Source organism: Protopterus annectens, chromosome 7.part0 (assembly GCF_019279795.1).
Source record: "Protopterus annectens isolate FY-2018-M chromosome 7.part0, PAN1.0, whole genome shotgun sequence".
In the NCBI taxonomy this organism is placed as follows: domain Eukaryota; kingdom Metazoa; phylum Chordata; order Ceratodontiformes; family Protopteridae; genus Protopterus; species Protopterus annectens.
In genome coordinates, this window is record NC_056739.1 from 352610889 (window position 1) to 352632350 (window position 21462).

Here is a 21462-nt window from a genome sequence, read left to right on the forward strand (position 1 = left end):
GCAGGTACTAGTCCAATGACTCAAAGATCAAGCTTAAAGCAGCAAATTACTGTAATAAATAGCCTTACCATTTTCACATGCATATCTTTGGGCAAGTGATCACTAATATATTATAAAACAAAACATTCTGCATAAGGTTTTGGTATACAAAAGCAACTTAAAAATACTGTCAAAACCAGAAAGTGCACACTGAACATCTGCCATCACATTCTTTTAATAAGGATATTTGGATCACTTTGATGATGCCTTTTGGTGGCCATGCACAGAGTACAGCTTTCTATCCTTACCGTACGCTCTTACCTTCTCCCAAAATGTGAAAGTGTAGAGTACTACAATTTATGAAATGACTGTAAAGCAGTTAGGTTTCTGCTAGACTGCTAATTTAATTAACAGTTTGGCGTATAACTCCCTAAAACTGGCCGCAATTCATCAATGAAATCATTTTAGCTATGTTCCCAGAATGATGACAGTACATTTCAGAGAAAGCCAATATACTTTAGTGTCCAGTTAAAACTTTCAGCTTTGGTGGGATATTTTAAGTTATTTTTGTGGTAAGAAACTTTATACATAGAGTGTCTTATTTTATGATCACAAAACAAGTTGGCAACTACAGATGCAAATGTACAAAATAACCCAAAAGAACACTTCCAATAACGGCACACCAACAACCGTCACTCCTTCCAACAGAACTTGTAAAATATCCACTGTTTATTTAGCACTTTCTTCTTTAAAAAGACTTCATCAGAATGAATGACTTTTGTTTATGACACACACACATACACACACACATACACACACACACACACACACACACATATATATATATATATATATATAAAACCACAACCAGGAAGAGACCATTACATCACTTCCAGAAGCTCACAACACATTTAAAGAATTCAAAAAAAAAAGTACAATCTTCCCACATGGTGACCCATAGCAACTGTCACTGCCTATCAGAATAGAAGAGCACTAAAGAAACAAATGCATATGTTTAAAACCTTGTTTTAAAAATCAAAGCATTTTAACCATAACAAATATTCAAAAAAATCACATTTGTCCTGAAGTCTTTTTAAAGATGAACATGCTACATAAATAATGGATATTTTACAAATTTTGTTTGCAGGAGTGGAGATTTTTTGGTGAGCCATTGTTGGAGATCTTCTTTTGGGGTCTTATTTTATGATATATTAGTGATTGCTAGCCCAACTATATGTACAGGAAAACAGTAACACTATTTATTACACTGATTCACCAGTTTGAATTTGAACTTTAAGGCACTGCCTTCCGTACAGTAGTATACCTGGGATATCTGTTCATCACCATTTACAACTTTGGAAGAATATTTAGTGTATGCTCAGAGTCTTACTCTGTTTACTTCTTTAATGTAGTGCCTTTTGCCCAAGTCACGGAAATTATTATTCTCCAACACAAAAGATCAATTCAGATTTCCAGGCATGTATAAGAGGAAAGGACTTTACTACATTTTTCTTGAATTCAAAGTCACATAGACTAGCTAAAGGTGATCATATTTTCAGAAATGTACAAGATAGAAAGACAGTTACTTCAATGTTTTGTGCCAATAACCCAAAGAGATGCCAAGTCACATGGACTTGACAGTATGAACATACCAGCATATTTTGCTCTGATGTATCCAATTAGGCCTACAAACTGTACTACCTTTATTTCACTGCCATGACTGCTATGTCTGCTGATTCTTTTGTAAACAAGATATTATACAATGCTACACAAGACGCTTTGCATCATAATGGTCCACTGTTACCTCTGAAACAAACACCTAGATACTAGTTACCATTTACAAGTAGCAGTAGTCAGAAACTAAGCAGTTTGCCTGTATTCTCCTAACAGCAGTGGAAGTGATCCATGTTATCAGCTCAACAGCCCTTCACAAAACTATTCTGTATTCACTGCTTCAACCAAAAGCACAAACTTCAAGTAAACAGCTATCCAATTTCTAATTTCAGTACATCTCAGACTCCATTCATTTAAAACAAAGACATACAAATAACACCTGAAAACATAAGCTTTATGAGAACAAGACTGTTCTGCACTCCTTAAGAGTTCTGTAGCAGCAATTTTACATGGTAAACAGTAACCATTCCATGGCTGAGACATAATTGTTACACCCCCTGCACACAGCACAGCAGGACTCCAAGAGCAGCAGCGAAGAGTTGATAAAGGTAATGGACAGGAGAAAGGAGAGAGATGAATCTTGGTTAGTGATCTGTGAGTAATGTATGAGAGGGTTACCTTTGTTGCGATTCTCAGGGGGTCCTGGTTTTTTACCTGTTCAAACGAAAAAACAAAATAAAAAGATGGAATGCAGGTCATATGAATTCTACAAACAGGGCATGAAATAATGTATTCAGAGGTATAGTCTGCTCTTACCTCAAATTTCTGGTTATACCCGGTTTATAAGCAGACACACTCAATCCCTTTCTTTTTCTGGGACCTATAATTTTCAGTTTATAAACCAGAGCGCTGTCTCATGTAATCAACAACAATTTGCATTCTTTGTGTGCTCATCAGTAAATGAAATTTTACCTTCAGCCACCTCCTTAAAAGAAGGCATATGATAAACTCAAACTTTTAAACACATCTATTATCATATGAGATGGCTGACTTACTAGCCCATGTTTCCAAGACTCTAAGTATTACCATGATACACATTTAAAGTCCATCTTCTGAGGACATTACCTTTTCAGCACAGTCTGGACTTCTTTCATCATCTTGGGTAATGAGACAAGTTCTATGTCGCTACCCCACCCTCATGACATTACTGGTTCAGTTAAAAATCAGATGTTTGAACTGGTGTGTTGAAGGAATGGCATAAATCATGACATCTAGTTTAGCAAAGAAAAATGTCAATGTTTACCATACAGACTAACCCTCTGACCATAATTTAAATCCTGCATTATTATACTTAAGATTAGCGTGGTCTTGCTTAGATACAATAAAAATGCTATCAGGTGCAAAATAATATTCATTATTAATCTCTAGAATATAATGCTGTAGTTTGTGCAAAGGGCACATTGCTTCACAGTCAGACTTTACATATGACAATGTAACAGTTCACACACTTAACATTAGGATAAAGTAAAACTGTATTATGCACTCAGTATTCTACACTCATACCTTTGGTACACTAATAGTATATTTAGCATTCGTGTAAGTGTGCTCCGACTGCTTTAGGCACAATAATGGTAACTGTATTTAGCACCCAGGACCTCATACACATCCTTTAAATACAGCAATGCCATCTTAAAGGAATTCTATGACTCAGAGTACTCCTAGACACTGAATTAAAAAAGTATTTAATCTACTGATGGTGCTCCCCACCTACTTTAAGGTGTACTTTTGTAAAAGTACTCAAGCAGAGTGGCTGGCACTTCCTTTACAATAATGAAAATCTAATCATGTCTTGCTCATCACATTAGTCATGCAGACACCCCTTATATTTTGATTAGCTGCCTCAGTCAATCGAGAATATAAAATCTACAAAACAGGCATGTTAAACCCACAGCAAAGCATTTCTGCAAGAATATTTATATAAGTATGGCAAATTCCACTCTGTATTCAGGTTATTTTTATAAGGTCTTTTACAAAAATACACCTTAAGATAACCTTAGACACCCCCCAAGTGGTGGTAGGGTGCAAGTGCTTGCCATTTTTTTTTTTAATTCAGGCTCTTGGAGATTTCTAAATTACAGAGCTCATCAGCTTTTTCAAGCATGCAGCTGTTTGCATTCTGAAACAGTTTCACAGCATCACTTTAATTTTTAGGGCACCATTATAATGAGTTTTGCAGAGGATGATATAGGACATGGCATTTCAATTTGAGAAAAACCTGAACAGACTTTCACTCTTGAGCCACTCGGTGTTGCAGTGCAGGGGAGAATTGTTTAGAGAAAAAAGTAAATCTCTAATACTAAAACCATTAAAAAAATTAGAATTAAGAAATCTGACCTATCCAGGGCAACCAAATTTGCAATGCCAGCACAACACTCCTTTCTGATGTTCTTAACTCCGCTACTATTTACATAACGTACAACTTACCACTACAGTCTGTAATAGCACTCATTACTAATACATGTTCCTGTAATGTAACTGTACTTTAGGGATGTAGCCAGTTGGAGTGCAAGATTTGCAAAGCAAGATGCTCTAATTTAAATTATACAGGTAACTTTTTTTTTCATTTGCAGTCTCATTTTTCTTGTGAAATGTTCTCAATGCCTAACATTAGGAAATCTTTTCATTAACATACCTTTTTCCAGTTTTAGTTGTAGTCACTTTACACCATGTATTTATTTAACTTTCTTCTGGATTTTGCTAACATAATACAGTTCTGTGGATTCCAAGGAAGTAGTAGTAGTATGACCCAGCAGGAAGGGGTATTACCCCAAACAGCCCTGACTGTACAGTGCATGGGAGTCAAACAAAGATATCCCATGCATTTTCTGGGTGGATATTCATCATCCCATGCAATGGAGATACTTGCATCACTCCTGTCTAGATGAAGTAAATTAATGAACTGAGAGATGGATAAGTGGATTACCAAGGCCATAGTTCTATTACTATACCCAAGATGTTGTGTAACATGTTGAACTAACATAAGGATCCCTAATGTTTTACTAGATGCGGCATTTAATATCCTCCTCCTAGAAGGCCCATCATCTACATACCTGGCCCGTCTCTCTCAAATGAAGCAGTGTGTTACCAAGGACTGCTCAGGTTACATCATTCTAGCTGCTGACCTTTGTCCTTCTATTGACCCTTGTCTTCATTACATTTACAAGCACTGGAAGGCAACCTGCACTAGCTAAACAAATCCTGACATAGTAATATTATTTTTTACATATTTTTTTTCTTTTATGGCTTTCATGATTACTTAATCTCCTTTAAAGTATTACTGCTGATCTGGGATATTAAGCTGCCATGACCTAGCTCAGACCAGGTAACAACCACTGCTTTCTCTGCTATGCCGTCTTTCATAAGCTCACTACAGACTACTGTACGCCCTTTAATTCTGCTTCCAACCTACCTAACGTAACTTCCCTTCTGTGGTAATTCTCTACTTTTCACAACCTGCACTGCAACAGGGCCACATGCAGATCCATGTGCCATTATTTCATGCCCTGATATCAACAAACTGGAAGAATGTTTGGTAGTGCTTGGTCTGGGAATGAGATGTCAGGAAGACAGTGTGCTTTTGAAATCTAGGATACCTTTCATACAGCATTACTGTCATACCATACCAATGGCAGCATGCTAGGCCTTACAAATGCTCTGGCCTAGAATGTTACCAGCATTTTGGTCAAAACTATCATGTCTGTCTAGAAATCTGGCACAAAACCAGAAAGGAAGCATACAAAAATGACCTCCAAATGGGAATCTTAAAAAATAAATAAATAAAACTGTTAGCCATCAATATACTTCATTTATGTCTCCCAGTTAAAAAAAAAACACTACCCAAGTAATAAAATTAGTCAAATGAGGTAAAAGGAATCAGGATTTTGACATTATTCTGACATGATGAACCATCTTTTGTCACATTGAATTTTATTTTGCATTTAAAAACAAAGGAAAAGGGGAAAATGCGTTATTTAACCATCTACAACCTGTTTATGATGGAGTGTTTCAACATTTCACACAACTTTGGGCAGTATTTCAGTCCAATACAATGTTTTCAGCATTCATATACAACAGTACAATTCGACAAAATGTGCTATAAAAGATAACTTCTTAGAAAAACAATGTACCAAGAATGTGTTCTATACAATATCATTTTCAGCAGGAATGTAATCTCACTTCATCACTTACAACATGCAATGGACTTAAACAGATCTCTGTGCAGGCAGCTGTCTCTTCTTCTGATAGCTACAATTCACTTTCTTCTTGGGATTTGCAAAAATCTGTGGATTGTTGCCACAACTTAAATTCTTCAGCACATGCAGGGAAAAACAAACCTCACATCAAAGTTAAATTCACCAGCCAGAAGACAAACACTTGAGAATTAATACTGATTACCTAAATGCCAAAATATAATCATCACTTCACTGTTGGGGGAGGGTGGGGCACACTTTTTGCTCAGTACATAAGTTGATATTCAAAATAAAATTTCTCCTCCGGAAGTTAATTCAGAAAGTTTGTATTCTAGGCAAGCTAGATCACCTGACTGTTTTCCATTGTTATACAGCTTTAGGACTTAGCCCCACCCTCTCCCTCAATCTTGCGGTAAAGGACAAGGCCATCTTGCCTAAAGAATGAACGACCAGTTTCAACTCTGTGGCCAAATGTGACAACCCAAGAGGTAGTACACACAGTTGCTAAGATTTTGACTGTAGGCAAGATAACTGCCCCTTGAATGCTATAAACTGACTTCCTCAATCCATGATCCCAAATAAGTTACTCTGCTTTGCTCCCCCATCCAAGTACAAAGAGATTACAGCTGAATATTAAACTTACTATATCTGTATATATTTGAATGTGGTCACTGTTGTAGTCAAAACATTAGAAAACTCTTGCTGCAGGTGAGGTCCAAACATCTGGCCAGACTGATTCAACCCTACCTTGGACATTCCCATGTATGCAAATATAAAAATGCCGTATATGTCCATACACTTTTGGTCTTTTCTTGCCTTGTCTCTATTCAGGATTGGGATGCAATGTGTCCAGATTCCAGAAATGCCTTAAGACGAACTTTCCCTCCAGCATTACCCGAACAAAAAGAGAGAGTTGGATAACAGAAGGTTTGGCTGACGGGGAAAAGGAGGAAGAGATGTGAACATACTCTGGGGTCCTTATGGATTAGAGGGGATGGTGGATGCAACTAAGGAGCAAAGCAGTGACGACAGTCATATATCTTTAATTATGGTAATTCTTACTAAGCAACTGTCCTGTGTTTATCATTTGGTTCTCTATTGCATTCATAACCTTTTTGAAGATTACCAGCTCTGGAAATCCATGCAGATAGGCTGGCTTGTAAAGCCATGGAAGATGAGAGCAGCATGCTGTTCACGATGACAGAGGCAAATCCTGTCCTGCCCATAGAAATGAGATTCAGTCTGCATTGCACGGTATGGAGATCCAGGGAGCTGCCTGCAAAATGTGTGCACTAACCCCTTTTAGGAAGGCAGTGGTTGTAGCTGCAGGTCTTACAGAGTCTGACACAACCTTGCCTATCAGAGGTTTCCCATGAAACTAGTGGCAGTAACTAATATTGTGAAAAAGAGAAAAGTCTTGTGACTAACCGGAATGAAGGGAGATCACCAACTAAACTTCCATGGGTCCACCTCCAAAGACCATCAACAAAGAGGTGCCTCTTTGATCACATGCACACCCAGAGGTGACAAATGGGATATAGAACTCTTAACAGAGAACAGACTTGCAAGAGATCACAGACTACTGCCTGAGTGTAGAACTCTTAAGGAAGTACAAGGGATGACGAGCTTAATGCCTGACATTTCTAACTGTAAACCACAAGCTACAAGAGCTGCTTGTTCATATTTACCGTGGTGGGAGCCTACACACCCCATAAATGCTAAAAGTAAATAGATGTATGCATCATCAAAACTTGATGAAAAGGGGACTGAGGGAAAATAAGAGATCTAAGTATCCAGCAACAGATATCAAGGTGCCCCTTACTCGAGTGGGCACCAATAAATAGCATGTTGCCTATCACATAGAAATAAGAAAGCAGTTTGAAGGATTCTGTGTGCAGGTAATATGGTGGCAGAGAATAAACAGCTATAAGTGACGAAGCAGGATCAGGATGATTAGCCATCCCATTTGTACTGCAACAGAACAACTTTGTTCTGTTTCATCAACAGGAAGCTCATATCCTGGACACTTCTGCAATGGCTATGTACTAAACCCAAAGACATGGACAGTACAGTTGTGTGACAGTAATAACAATAAGTGGACGTTCTAATAAAATTATCTTTACTGCACTGAACTCTCCGAATAGATGTAAATAGTGGACCTCAAACAATATCCACAAAGAAACAATAATCTTAGGTGATGTTAACAAACTGGCTAGATCATACAATTACCTCCCCCAATGTAGCCATCAATCTCTATAACTTTACTCAACTTATTGCTAGCATAACCCGACCTAGAAATAACAGTGGTTCCATTCCCGACTGAATTTTAGCTTCTGACCCTAACAAAACTTCTTCAGCAATAACTCTCCCCTGCAATATTAGTGACCATCAGCCTGCCTACATAACATGCAACACCTCCACTACCTTAACCCATCACCAATACAGACCCACCAGAAAGGTAGCTAAATTCAACCCAATGAACTTCAGCGATACACTCAAGTAAAATAAACTGGAGTACTCAAACTCCTACCCCTGGACAAAGCCGTTGAATTACTCAATTTAACATTTCTAAACATCCTCAATAGAATGGCCCCCTTCAAAACAAAAGAATAAAAATGAATCATGCAATCTGGCTTTCTAGGGAAATCAAACAACTTATGAACACAACAGACAGAACATGAAAAAAAATGACAGAAAAGCAAAAACCCCATTGAAGTCCAGCTCTTCAAACAGCTCCGCAACCAAGTCAATGTCTAGTCATTAAAGATAAAAAAACAATACTACCTCCATCTCCAAAACAGCTGTTACTATAACCCAAAAAGATTTTGGAACTCAGTCTTTACTCTACTAAATCCTGGTATCAAAAACAACCTTTGCCCAAATCCTGACAAAACCCCTGCTGAACTCGCTTCACTCTTCAATTCCTACTTTATAGAGACTATATCCAAACTGGCTGCCACCTTTCCTCAAACTAATCATAACAACAACCCCACAACTCATTCATCAACAAACTCTTCTCCCCAACCTTTTACTGTCTCTCCTATTCTTGCTTCCACTATAACCAAGCTCTTACTAAAACTCAAAACTGGTAGTACTGCCCCAGACAACCCCCCCCCCCCCGAGTACCTACAAATCTATCGGCTACCCCATCAGTATTCTCATAAACAGATCTATCCAAGAATCCTACGTATCCTCCCTCTGGAAAAAAAAAGCCTATATAATTCCCTTACATAAAGGCGGCAACAACACAGACATCTCTAATTTCCGCCCTATTGCCATACTATCCCCATTTCTAAAATAATGGAAAAATGCATCCAAACCCAACTTATGAATTATCTACTCCAAAACCAACTCCTTTTCACCACTCAGCATGGCTTTCAACCTGGACACAGCACTATAACTGCTCTTCTATCTTTCTTGAACACTGTCAATCAATTGCAATGAGGGCAAACTCGTCTCTGCAGTCTTCCTCAATCTACCTAAGGCCTTTGACACCATCTCCCATTCTCTCCTCCTTTCTGAACTCTCACACCTTGGCATGTCTACTTCCACTCTTGACTGGTTTACCAACTATCTTATGAACAGATAATCTACCAAATGGCTTCACTCCCTCTCACCTTTGCTCAATACTGTCACAGGAGTTCCCCAAGGATCAATCTTGGGGCTCCTTTTCAGACTTTTCATTAATGTATTCTATCACTCACAGATCAGTAGTACAATACGCAGATGATTCTACTATTATCTGCTCTGCCACCTCAGAAACAGAACTTCTTACCATGACCCAAAACGCTTTCTCTACTACTGAACTTTGGATGACGAACAAGCATCTTGCCCTTAACCCCAATAAAGCCAAACTCCTGATCTTTACACCCAAAAAAATACCACTCTTAATAAATCAAACTTTACCATCTATTCATCCAACAAAACTGCCACAGAGGTAGTCCCCCATACCAAGTTACTCGGCGTTATTGTAAATGATAACTTAACATTCAACCAACACATCCACAACAATATAAAAAAAACGCACCAAAAACTTGGTACCCTTTATAGACATAAACACGTCTTAAACTACTCTACTAGAAAAACACTTGCCCAAACCTTTCTCCTACCCTCTCTCCTCTATGGTGCCCCCATTCTTACAAACATCTAGTCCTGCTTAAAAAACTAAGACTAGACACCTGCTATAACAAGATTGCTAAGTTTGTGACCTGTGCAAAATACTTTTCCCATCACTGCCAGTCTTTACAATCCTTGAACTGGCTTGAATTCCCACAACACCTCACAGACATTCAACTATCTACAGCACACAAAATTATACACACACCTCTAGAATCCCCAGCCGTCACCTCCCTTCTAACTTTCTATCAGCCAAACTGGCATCTCAGATCTGAAAATCAATCTCTTATCCAAGTAAATAGACCAAAACTCCCTGTAGATCAGTATCTCTACTCTTTCACTGTAGCCAAACTCTGGAATACTCTTCCAACTCTTTTCCGAAACATTAATAGTACACCCTTATTCAAAAAGTCTCTACATCAATAGATCTCCTCTGGCTCTGCCCATGTACCACCTCCAGTTCCTCAATAACCTGATTTCATTACTGACCCTTCTAGCCCTATACTCGTCTTTTTCTCCCCTCTTAAGAGTCACCCTTGAAAACCTTCTTACACCTTACTTTGCCTAACATGTTATATGAAAAATAGTGTAGCTACGCATACTTGTTTTATGCATACTATATAATCAAATCTGTATAGTCTGTCAAAAATGTACTACATAAATGTATGTGTGTATGGCTTATCTGTCTTCTAATGTTAAACACTTTATACACTGGATACCTTGACATAAATCAAAGTTGATTTCATAACTTTTAGCGACATAATTGAACTAAGTTCCAAGTATTTCTCTTGACTGTATATAAGTTACAAAATGTTTATCACTTTTGAAACTCTTGTTTAACTAACATCTATTATCTTGTATTCTGCTATGGAGCTTTTCTCCCCAGGCCTCCACTGAAAACGGGCTCATTTCAGCCCAGTGGACTTTCCCGGTCAACTAAAGCAAAATAAATAAAAATTAACTGGACATTGAGGCATTAAGAAGGCCCTAACCCTAAACATAGGCATAAGGTTAAAGGATGCCCTGTAATACTACAGCTGCAACAGCAACACTTCTCTCAGGAAGCTATTTAGCTTGTAATGCTTACAAAACAAGCAGATGGAAGTGCAAATGGCAGCTTCACAAACACTCTTAACAGAGGCAAACTTGTAAACATCAGTTGTAGCAGGTGCTCTGGGGGAATATGCCTTGACCTGCCTCGCCATACTTGTAAGTGCAAAAGGTGACACAGTTAGCTAACCTTTCGGAGAGTAACTGTTTACCTGAAGTCCTCACCTCAACTGGAATAATACCTGAACTGTCAATGTACATTCATGTAACCCTACCCCTTATTTAAGGACTAGAAGCTTTTTCTTTCTTTTTTTTTTTTTTTCAATGAACAGTAGGATTACTGATTACGTGAGACTACATTTTGGAATATGTTCGTGTTTTTCCTTTCCAAAAGAGACAACAGATAAGGAAACCAAAAGAAAAACATATGTGGTGGGAAATATTTTGGAAAACTTTAATGCAATGTCCTTGTCCTATTTAAAGACTGTGCTTTTTTTAGGTTTATGACCATTGAAACTTTGGCCAAAGCACCTGAAAGTATGCCTTTTTAATGCAATAAACTATTTTTGTTACTTTATGCGTTTCTTCTTTCCCCAAATGTTGTGTAACTGTAGAGTTAGTATAAGTAAGCAAGGGGCTGTGAAGGCCTCCTTACCAAAAAAAAAAAACACTTATTTTACTGTTTTTCCATTGCTTCTGAGGAATCCTTTTGTCATCAACCATCTGCTGATGGTGTTCTTCACAAAAAAAGTAATTTAAGTGAACACAGGGGAAGCAAACATAGAACATGTGGTCTTTACGTAGAATGTGGTTAGGTTCACAGCACATCTAGATTGTAAAGTGGACACTGCACTATGCTATATATGAAACGTTCACGAATTCCACCAACTATGTTTGTAATTTAAATGGGAAAGGAAACATCTGGAACAGGGTGACACCTTGGAGATATATATATATATATATATATATATATATATATATAGTGAACAAAAGCTTACATGTAGAATTATGTTGTGCTTGTAACACAGTTTAGACATACTATATGGAACCCTTGACCGTATCCTGCAAGGTGACAAATGCTACAAGGACACCCTTCTAAGCACATATCTATGTTCTTATTCTATCACAGTTGCCCAGTTGTAACACAAGTAAGAAAATTTAAACATTCCCACCCTCTACCTTCAACCCTATACCTACCAAGATTCATTGAAGATGTGAAACTCTGAATCCATACAAGGCCTTTCTTAACAAAACAAAATAACTGTGAAAGACAGCAGTAGAAACAGTGAAAATTATTTACTGCAAAAAAACGACAACAGTGATTTCTGTAACACCCTACTGGGCAGTTGTAACCACATGAGAGAGAGATTGGTAAGTCATTTAAGCAAGGCTCTGGGGTAAAAGGAGGTATAAGGAGCTAAAAGCTCTCTTCAAACAACTAAAAATTTATAGTCACCCAGGCACAGATGTTCTCCACCCTGGTTCATCTATGACTGCAGAGAATGCATTACTGTACAACTCTAAAATATATAACCATAGTCTAATATAAAATACCATGCCAGCTATGTGGAAAATACCAATAGTAATCCCTTCCAAAGCAAACCAGTCCCTCCAAACATTCACATTACTATCCAATATCTATTCTTACTACACTACCTAAAATCTTAGAGAAAATCATCTACATCACCAATTACAACTTCCCCTCATCCAAACAGCATGGACTCTGGTCAGGTCACATTTAGACACTTACAGACCAAATTCTCCTAAGAATGCACAAAAGGGAACTTAACAAAGCTTTTGATCTAGCAGATCACAACTTACTACTAATCCACCTACATGACCTAGCCATTAGCCCAGATGCACTATCCTGGTTTCATAACCATTTTTCTAACCACCACTTCTGTGTAAAAGTCAAATCATCCTTCTGGCATCTGGCCAGATTCAAACAAGGAGTACCACATGGCCGGATCCTTGCTGCTCCTGCTTTTCTCAATCAACATAAATTACCCTTGGACCTCCCACACCTCTCTCCTACTACTTTACGCTGATGACATGGTTCTATTACTATCTAAAAAGTCTTTAACAATTCCCACTCTTAAACTGGACCAGCAATAGGAAACTACTTCTAAATTCTTTCAAAACAGAAACAATGCCCTTTGGAAACAAGCCAAAGAAAAACAAAGCCCCTCACCATTATTAATTTTTGATGACAACAGAAGCACTGCATTAGAAAATTGCTCTTCATTTAAATACTTACAAATTTGACTAGACCCATTACTTAACTTCAATCTGTACGTAGAAAAACATGGTTAACCCACTACTATTCTGGCCAGCAAAATTTCTTCCTTTCTTTCCAAATACTCCAGAATAGCAACAGTCAAAGGCATTCTACTAGTCCAAGTAGAATATAAACTCCTACTAATAGCATATGCCTACAAAGAAACTCTACAATGATTCAGAAAATCACCAACAGAATCCCGGTTAGGGGTCGCCACAGCGGAACTCCAGTCCGCTAATGATTGGCAGTAGATTTTGACGTGCTGGCTTGCCGGGCCTAACACACAACCTTCAACGAAGGAACGCCCATTCACGCATGTCACCACACAGAAGACGCTCTAACTGAGAATCGAACAGGCAACGTCTAACTGTGAGGCGACAACGCTACCACAGCACCACCACCGCAGTATATGATGACAGTAAAATAAGCAAAACGTCTGTCATTCAAACAAAGATCTGTCCTGCTCTATTGTTCTCAAATTTTCAAACTCCAAGACAGCCACACGATTTCCTCTCTGGCAGCCAAACTAATAAGGAGCCCTCCACCTATAACCAAAGAAATTAAACCCACTCAGGCTCAAAAAACATAAATACAATACACAGATCACTGCTTCTCCCTGCTAGGTCCTATAGTATGGGTGCCAGTCCATAAATATATTCTTACCCAAAATTCTTTGCACAGCTAAAACATTATATTCACGGCAATGCTTCATGCAAATGCCACCACTCTGGAGACATTGTCTAACAGAATCTTGCATATGATATGACTTGCAAAAGTAGCTAATTCAAGTTACTCTGTGTGTGTGTCTGTGTGTGTGTGTGTGTGTGTTGGTTTAAGCTTTATTTATCCTTCAAGGAAACTTTTTCAAGAATGTCTGTTATACTGAGATTTAGTGCCAGAAAGCTGCAGTGTGTGTGTGTGTGTGTGTGTGTGTGTGTGTGTGTGTGTGTGTGTGTGTGTGTGTGTGTATATATATATATATATATATACATATATTTTTACACACACACATATATATATATCTATATATATATATATATATATATATATATATATATATATATATATACACACACACACGTATATACATAATATATATATATATATATATATATATAAACATACATACACAAATACGAAACTGTCAGCAAACATCGAAAAAGAAAAAAACACCAAAACACAAAACACTGATCTCAAAAGAGTGAAAGTAAAAAATATTTTATGCATGTGGATAAGTCCCCTTGCGCGAGCCCGCACACACACACACACACACACACACACCTCTTGTAGCTCATACAAACTGTGAGACCCCACAAGAGCAGGAAAAGTGCAAATTCCCATTCCCTTTTGGACAGCAATTTTGCACATGTTGACAATGGCAGCAACACTTATTCACATAACATACAATATTCTGAACATCTGACAGTGTACACATCTGTGTATATATATACATACATACATATATATATATATATATATATATATATATATATACATACATATATATACACATATACAGATCTACATAGATATAATTCTGAATATTCCTACACCTGTGTGACTGCTTGCCTATTTTGTACATAGCACTTGCTTGTATCTGTACTGTTTATTCATCGTAATTACCTTACTGTATTGTAATGTATATTCATTTTGTGATCACTGCTCTTCTCTAGTTGACAAACTAAAATAAACAAATAAATAAAAAGCCGATGGAACTACATAACAGCATTCGATTTTTTTCTGGCAGTACTTTTAGCTGCAGTACTGACGGTCATTAAGTGATTTCACTTTGAGGATGTATACTGCCATTGTCACGTTTTCCACACTTCATTTCACTGTACATGCCATTTACTTTCACTGCAAAAGCATATGGTATCTACATACTCTACTAACCTACATGTGCCCCCAAAACACCCACATACTAAATCGAGGTAAAGAAAAAAATACTTTCTGCTAAGATCCACTCAGACTGGCAGTAATTAAAAGGATAATGACAAATAAATGCTCTTTCTGGTGATTAAGTTAAAAATTGCAAAAAAAGAACTGTTTTTATTTTTAAAGTAACACCAACGGTTTCATGAAATTGCTGTTGGTTACTTATTTAGGAACAATGTTTTCACATCTTCCACTCTGTGCCCTTTACTTCACATTTTTGTTCTACATTAATTAAGTCACTTCCAAGAAAAATATTGCAATGCTGAAACAAAAGACTCTAGCATGAAGGGATTTAGCCCTGTTGTCTAGGTAAACACAATTCTAGCTTTTTTTAGTCTGTAATTATCCCTGGTTTATTGCATCACAAGATACGTTATACACACACACACACACACACACACACACACACACACACACACACACACACTGCAGCTTTCTGGCACTAAATCTCAGTATAACAGACATTCTTGAAAATGTTTCCTTAAAGGATAAATAAAGCTTAAACCAACACAAAGTACAACACCGGTAAAAAATCGGTCACAGAATTAAAGTACCCAAGCAGGCTTACAGGTTTGGAAAAAAAAATGCAGGTTTAACTTATTAACATCTCTATTTTCATAAAATGTCTGGTAGTTCTAAGTTATTCAAGGAACTCTGAAGTAGATGGTGGACATGACTTTTTGAATCCAGATCCTAAACACCACCAGCCGTAAGAGGATTTACAACATTACCCCTCTAATAGGAGGGGCTTCATTTGTTTCATTCTTTATTCATAAAAATGTCTAGACATTTTATTCACTGCAGCATTTCTCCCTTCAGTTCAGATTTTTTACCCGCTTACAATCCTGCCTTTCATCTCCTACTAGCACTCTTCCCTTTTAGAATCATCTGCTGCCTTCCTTCCTCTTCACTTCCTACTCATCTCATTCCTTGCCAGTGCTCCTTTTACCCACTCTTTGCCCCAAGTCTTTGGGTGCTGTAACTTTCTTTGCCTGGCTATTCCCCCTTCCCACCTGTGGTCACAACTGCATGCACACCTATCTGCCAGTTCCAATTACTGTTGGGCTTTATTACTTCTATTTGCTCTATCATCCTTCCCAGGTTTACAGCAGGTACCACTCATGCAATCTATACAGCACATTAGTTCTTCTTTAAGAGAATAGACCCACTTTTGTCATGCTTGCGGTATCCTTGCTGCCTCACTTAATTTAGTTATTGCTCACTGAAGCACCTGCTTTTGGGGTGAGCACTGCCAGTACTTATACATGCTGTGACATCATACTCTGCACTAGGAAAGCATGCACACCTCCTCAGCCTATCAGTTGGTGCCCTTGGAGAGCATATCAAGACAAAACAATAAAGGGCACCTACCCAACGATAAATAAATCAGTTTAAAAGCCCAACTTCCACGGAACTCTGAATGATATGCTAAATGAAGGAGTCATCCAGACATAGGGTCTGAAGAAATTAGGACTCTCCAAAGAAGGTCCCCTTCACAGATTAACAGACACATTAAAGACAAATTTGTTAGGCTGACACAGGGACCCTCCTTGTTGACTGTATGACTGGGGAGTCAGGAGATGGAACAGCCAAAAGGAAAGATTCACAAAGGTCAAGTATGAAAGTGCAATGTGTGGAAGAATGCAATGTGGGATACTGTAGGGAATCCATTATGGACTCCCTTCTTTTCACTGTGTTTTTGCTACCCATGGGTTTTTTTATCAGAGAAAAGCTCTATCTTTCCTTCCATCAGGATGTCCTGGTGACTCATAGCTTTACCTTTCCTTTCACCATGATTCGGTGTCAAAGCTTGTTTTTTTTTACGGCCTAGCGTTGAGCCACAGAGAGATAAAGCCCTGATTATGACCCAAGTTTGATTACCAGCATGGGTGCTGACTGAGCCAGGCAGTGGAGGATAGAACTGAGGGGCTAATGCCAGCTCATCCATCCTGTTGGGGGGGACAGAGGTAAATCTCATTGCACTGGCAGTGTCTACAGGAATGTAGGAGCATCACCTGCAACAATGAGCCCAAAGAATCTGTGTTGCTCAGTGCCTTGCTGCTTAAGCAGGATGGTTGGAAACTGCTTTAGGAAGCAATGTCGGCAATCCTGCACATGCGTACCTCCCTGGGTGGTACGCGCATATGTGGCCATGACGTGGGTGTGACTTGCATGAGTGACATGCCAAATGGCCGTGATGTCATATTCAAATAATGCTTGTGCAGATTTGATGGTGACATCATGCACACAACTTACACTTTTCCTCCGTGTAGTGTGATCTCGGAGTTGGTACATTTAATTTGCAGGGAGTGCGGACAGCAGAGCCCCCTGCAAAAATGTAAAAAAACCAAATACTTTAGGTAAGTGTAGCGCCCCCTCGAGCCAAGTGCCGAATACCCAATGAATATTCATGTGCCCGGTGAAGATATCAACATGAATATTCAAGGGAAGACCTTGGAACTCATGGAATTACCCAAGTAACACTACAGAAATCAAGGTACCCCAGGACAATAGCATTCCACATAAATGTGCCCAGTCCACAGTAGCCAAAAGTCATCATATGCAGCCAATATATGTTGTATACCATACTTGCCCCATCGGAAGTGTTATAACTGAAGATAACTAACAAATGCCTGAATGGTAAAACTTTTATCTAGTGCACGTCTGATAATGAAGCTATGCTGAATACATCAGATAAAAGTAACAAAAAAAATCTACAGTAAGAAACTGTCTTTTTGGTAACCCATGCTTCACTGGCTATTGAATTTAGGAGAAAATAATTTGGATGGCAACACACATTAAAGATATCAAGTAGTCAGTAACCTTGCCCCACAAGACAGTAGGCAAATGGTGAGATGACATTCCACTGCTGAAACTGATCATCAGTTCATTTTAAGATCACATTTCTGTTTTTAATGTAGAAAACCAACATTTTTCAAATCTTTCATAAATTACTGTTTGTGCTAAGCTTTCCACAATAGTGACGGTGTGGAAAAAAAATAAAAACACTCATTCCTTACAAGCCATAGACTAATTTTTAAAATTAAGCAAAGTTTTTGTTGCCTACTTTTCTTGACTTTCTTTTCCTCCTCTTCACCAGCTCCAAGAAGTGTGAAGATAATTCCAGTCTGCGAGTTTATACCCACTGCTGTGACCACCATTCTTCCGGAGCCTTCCATCACATGGGTACCTAAGGGGAACAATTGAATAAAGGGGGAATAAAAAGGAAAAATGAAGGAACAAAAGAGAAGAAGATAATTAATTCATGATTTCATTAGTACTAATTATCTTTTCTACCAACAGTTTACACTTTGCGCCACTAAAATATCTACCAAAGAGCTGCACCTTCTGTCTCTGCAAATTTTACAGACTGAATGCCAGATGTGGTTGCAAAATAGTGTAAATATAAGTCATAAAATGGCAATTAAAGACAAAACAGCTCTATATACATTATTATACAATTCCCCCCCACCCCGGCAGGTGACAAAAATGAACTCTATTGTGACCAGCAGTACTAATGGATACATTAGTTTTAGTTGCATGGCTTGCCATTTGATCTTAGAGGCTACCAGAAGAAATGGAAACAAGCTAAGTATCAGCCAGTTTTTCCTTTTGTTTTTAGGTTGCAAGATCACCCCAATGGCTCCCCCTCCTACTCCCAACTGACCATTATTTCCCTCCATCAGGGCAAGAGCATTCTAACTCATTTACTCCCCAATGAAGGCAAGAATCAGGCACTGGAGAGTGGGACAGTCTGCAGATACTGCACTGCCTCAGCAGCCTGTGAGCTCTGCTACAGCTGCCTTTGAAGGTACATGTGAGCTTCCATGTAAATGGAGTCTCCGAATCAAACAGCACACCACCTGAAGTGACAACAGCCAAGGCTCCTTATGCCTCTGTGGATATTGCTGCATTCCCACAGGTGTCACCAGTTCAACAAGCCAAGCTCCTCTCTTCTCTCAGGAAAGGTGAGCCAGCATTACATGAATATGGGTCGTATGAGATGCAGTCAGGGCTACATCCCTCTGCAAAATGTGGCCAGGTTAGAAGTCATTCCCTTTAATCAAGTATATAAATCACAGACATTAGATAAAGAAAAATGTAAATGACAGTCAAACCCAAGCTCCAGATATATGCCAATTCTCCAAGTCCCCGTACTTTGGATTTGCATGACTAGCTGCATCTTTCTTTTGCATTCAGAATTCAGGTGCTACATGGCATCAGTGGCTGCAGGTCAGTTCAATGTGGCCCTACGACTGTTTTACTCGGTTAACATATTTAAATAAATTCTAAATTCAAAATGCATTTAATTTTTGATTTCTAATTTTTGTGCACAAAAATTGTACTGAAGAGGTTTAGTCATATACTAAAATGTATCCTCTCACTGCACCAGTTAATGTATGATAAAGAGAGTAGTTCTGCACGTCAGTGAATGTTTATTTAGCAAACAAAACAAAAAAAAAAGACTACTTGAAACAGATTAAATTGCCCATAGTTTGACAACTGTGCATTTTTTCCCCTTAAACCTCTTTATTAAACATGACATTTTTAAATAAGTGACATAGGTACATATACAGTTAACAGGAAAGAAAACAAATAGCAATAATATTTCCTTTGTTATTTTCATGCAGCATACGTATATGCTTTACTTTTAATACTTCTAATTTATGCCAACATTATATAAATTCCCCATTTCTTATCTTCCCTTAAATTTCACTGCTCCTCCTGGACATTATTCAAGAGTGCAGTTTTTTCATCTTACAGCTCTTCCTCTACAGTCTCCCTAAGCTGTTAACATTAAAAAAAAAAGAAATACACTGGTTGCTTGGGTTCAAGTCCAGGCCAATGCACATATTTTTCTCAGAAGGCCTTGGATACTTTCACTAAATTAATTGCTTCAAGAGATTACATCTGAATCGATGCGAATCTACAAGTGAAGTGCATGCCAACACCAAGCTGAAGGCTATGTCTGATTATGGCAAACGAGGCTGTGTTGTCCCAATCTCATACTGACTTCAGTGTGGAAAAAGCCTTCCTAGAACACTGGTTAAAGCAGCTGTTAGAAAATAAAACACTGGTCTTTCTTTGACATGCATAATTTACAATAATGTACCTATCTTACAAAACTGTGCTACAAATACGTGCACGACTAATTTTTCAGATGCAAACATGGCTTCTTGTGCTAATGAATGAAGTGTCACATAAACCAAATCTCATAACCACACTCTACCATGCATAACAGCTGCAGAGGGGCTGAAAACGTACCAAGAGGTACCTGGGATAATCAATAGGAAAGTAACGTGACAGAATGCAGTGCTGGCACAATGACAATCATGAGGCTGTATTTATTAACATTGTCTGAATTTTTATTTAGTGTGTACAAAACCTATAACTATGAACAATACAGTACTTTACAGTTATACAGAAATAACACCAAACTACCCCAGTACGGGTACTACTGTGTCTTCTAATTATGCTACAGGACACATCTGTAGCAAGGGGGGCATATGCTGGTTGAAAGCAGTTAGTTAGGGGGCATGATGAGTACTTTATTGCAAGCATAAATCAGCTCCCAATCTGTCCCTGCAGTAGTTAGACTTGTTGGGTAAAAAGCATCTACGCAGCAAAGATCACTGATCATGAAAGCAGCTTGCTACATGACAAGGATACACTGTGTTTTATGAACTATAGAAAACACTTCTTGAATGGCTTTTTTTCCTACTCCTCCTCAGAAGTGAAGGGTTTTTTTTTTTTTTTAAAGAGGTCCTCAGCTTGATTTAAGAATTTTTTCAACTTACTGCCGACTAGCTTTGGTGGTTATCAAATGCCAAGTACGGGATTGTCTTGGGTAACTAACAACCTATCTATAAGCTCTGCCCCAAGTTAAAATAAAACAGTAGCACTTGTACATTTATACCATCCTGTAGCAATTAACAACTACAGCTTGCAGCAATTAACTACTACAGGCTGTAGATAACCGTCTCCAAGGTCTAACACTCCAAGCAACTTGTTTCAAATGTTGCTGCAATGTTAAATTTTATCTCAAGCCCTCAACACAAGCCATGTAAGAGTATGGTTCCAAATAGCTATACCTGATAAATCAAATCCGATAAAAATCAACACCAGTTTTATATTGCTTTGAAAGAATCAGAATATTAAAGGTAATTTATTCCATACCCATGATGCTCTATTTAAAAACAAAAAATACCTTAGTGTAGAATGGAAGCTGACCATTTTCAT

The 21462-nt window shown here is 38.2% G+C and overlaps 1 protein-coding gene across 7 annotated transcripts in view; it reads right to left on the reverse strand.

The window, feature by feature from the left end:
* The window catches only part of LOC122806463 (plasma membrane calcium-transporting ATPase 1-like), a 1798374-nt gene that overhangs the window by 435426 nt on the left and 1341486 nt on the right, over positions 1-21462 (reverse strand). For 5 of the 7 annotated variants that reach the window (XM_044076929.1, XM_044076924.1, XM_044076925.1 and 2 more), the window contains 2 exons: positions 18290-18412; positions 2272-2307 (listed from right to left, as the gene is read on the reverse strand). In XM_044076929.1, coding sequence (XP_043932864.1) covers positions 2272-2307; positions 18290-18412 — 159 coding nt within the window. The remainder of the gene's footprint in view (positions 1-2271; positions 2308-18289; positions 18413-21462) is intronic. The other 2 variants (XM_044076926.1, XM_044076928.1) reach the window with 1 other exon arrangement.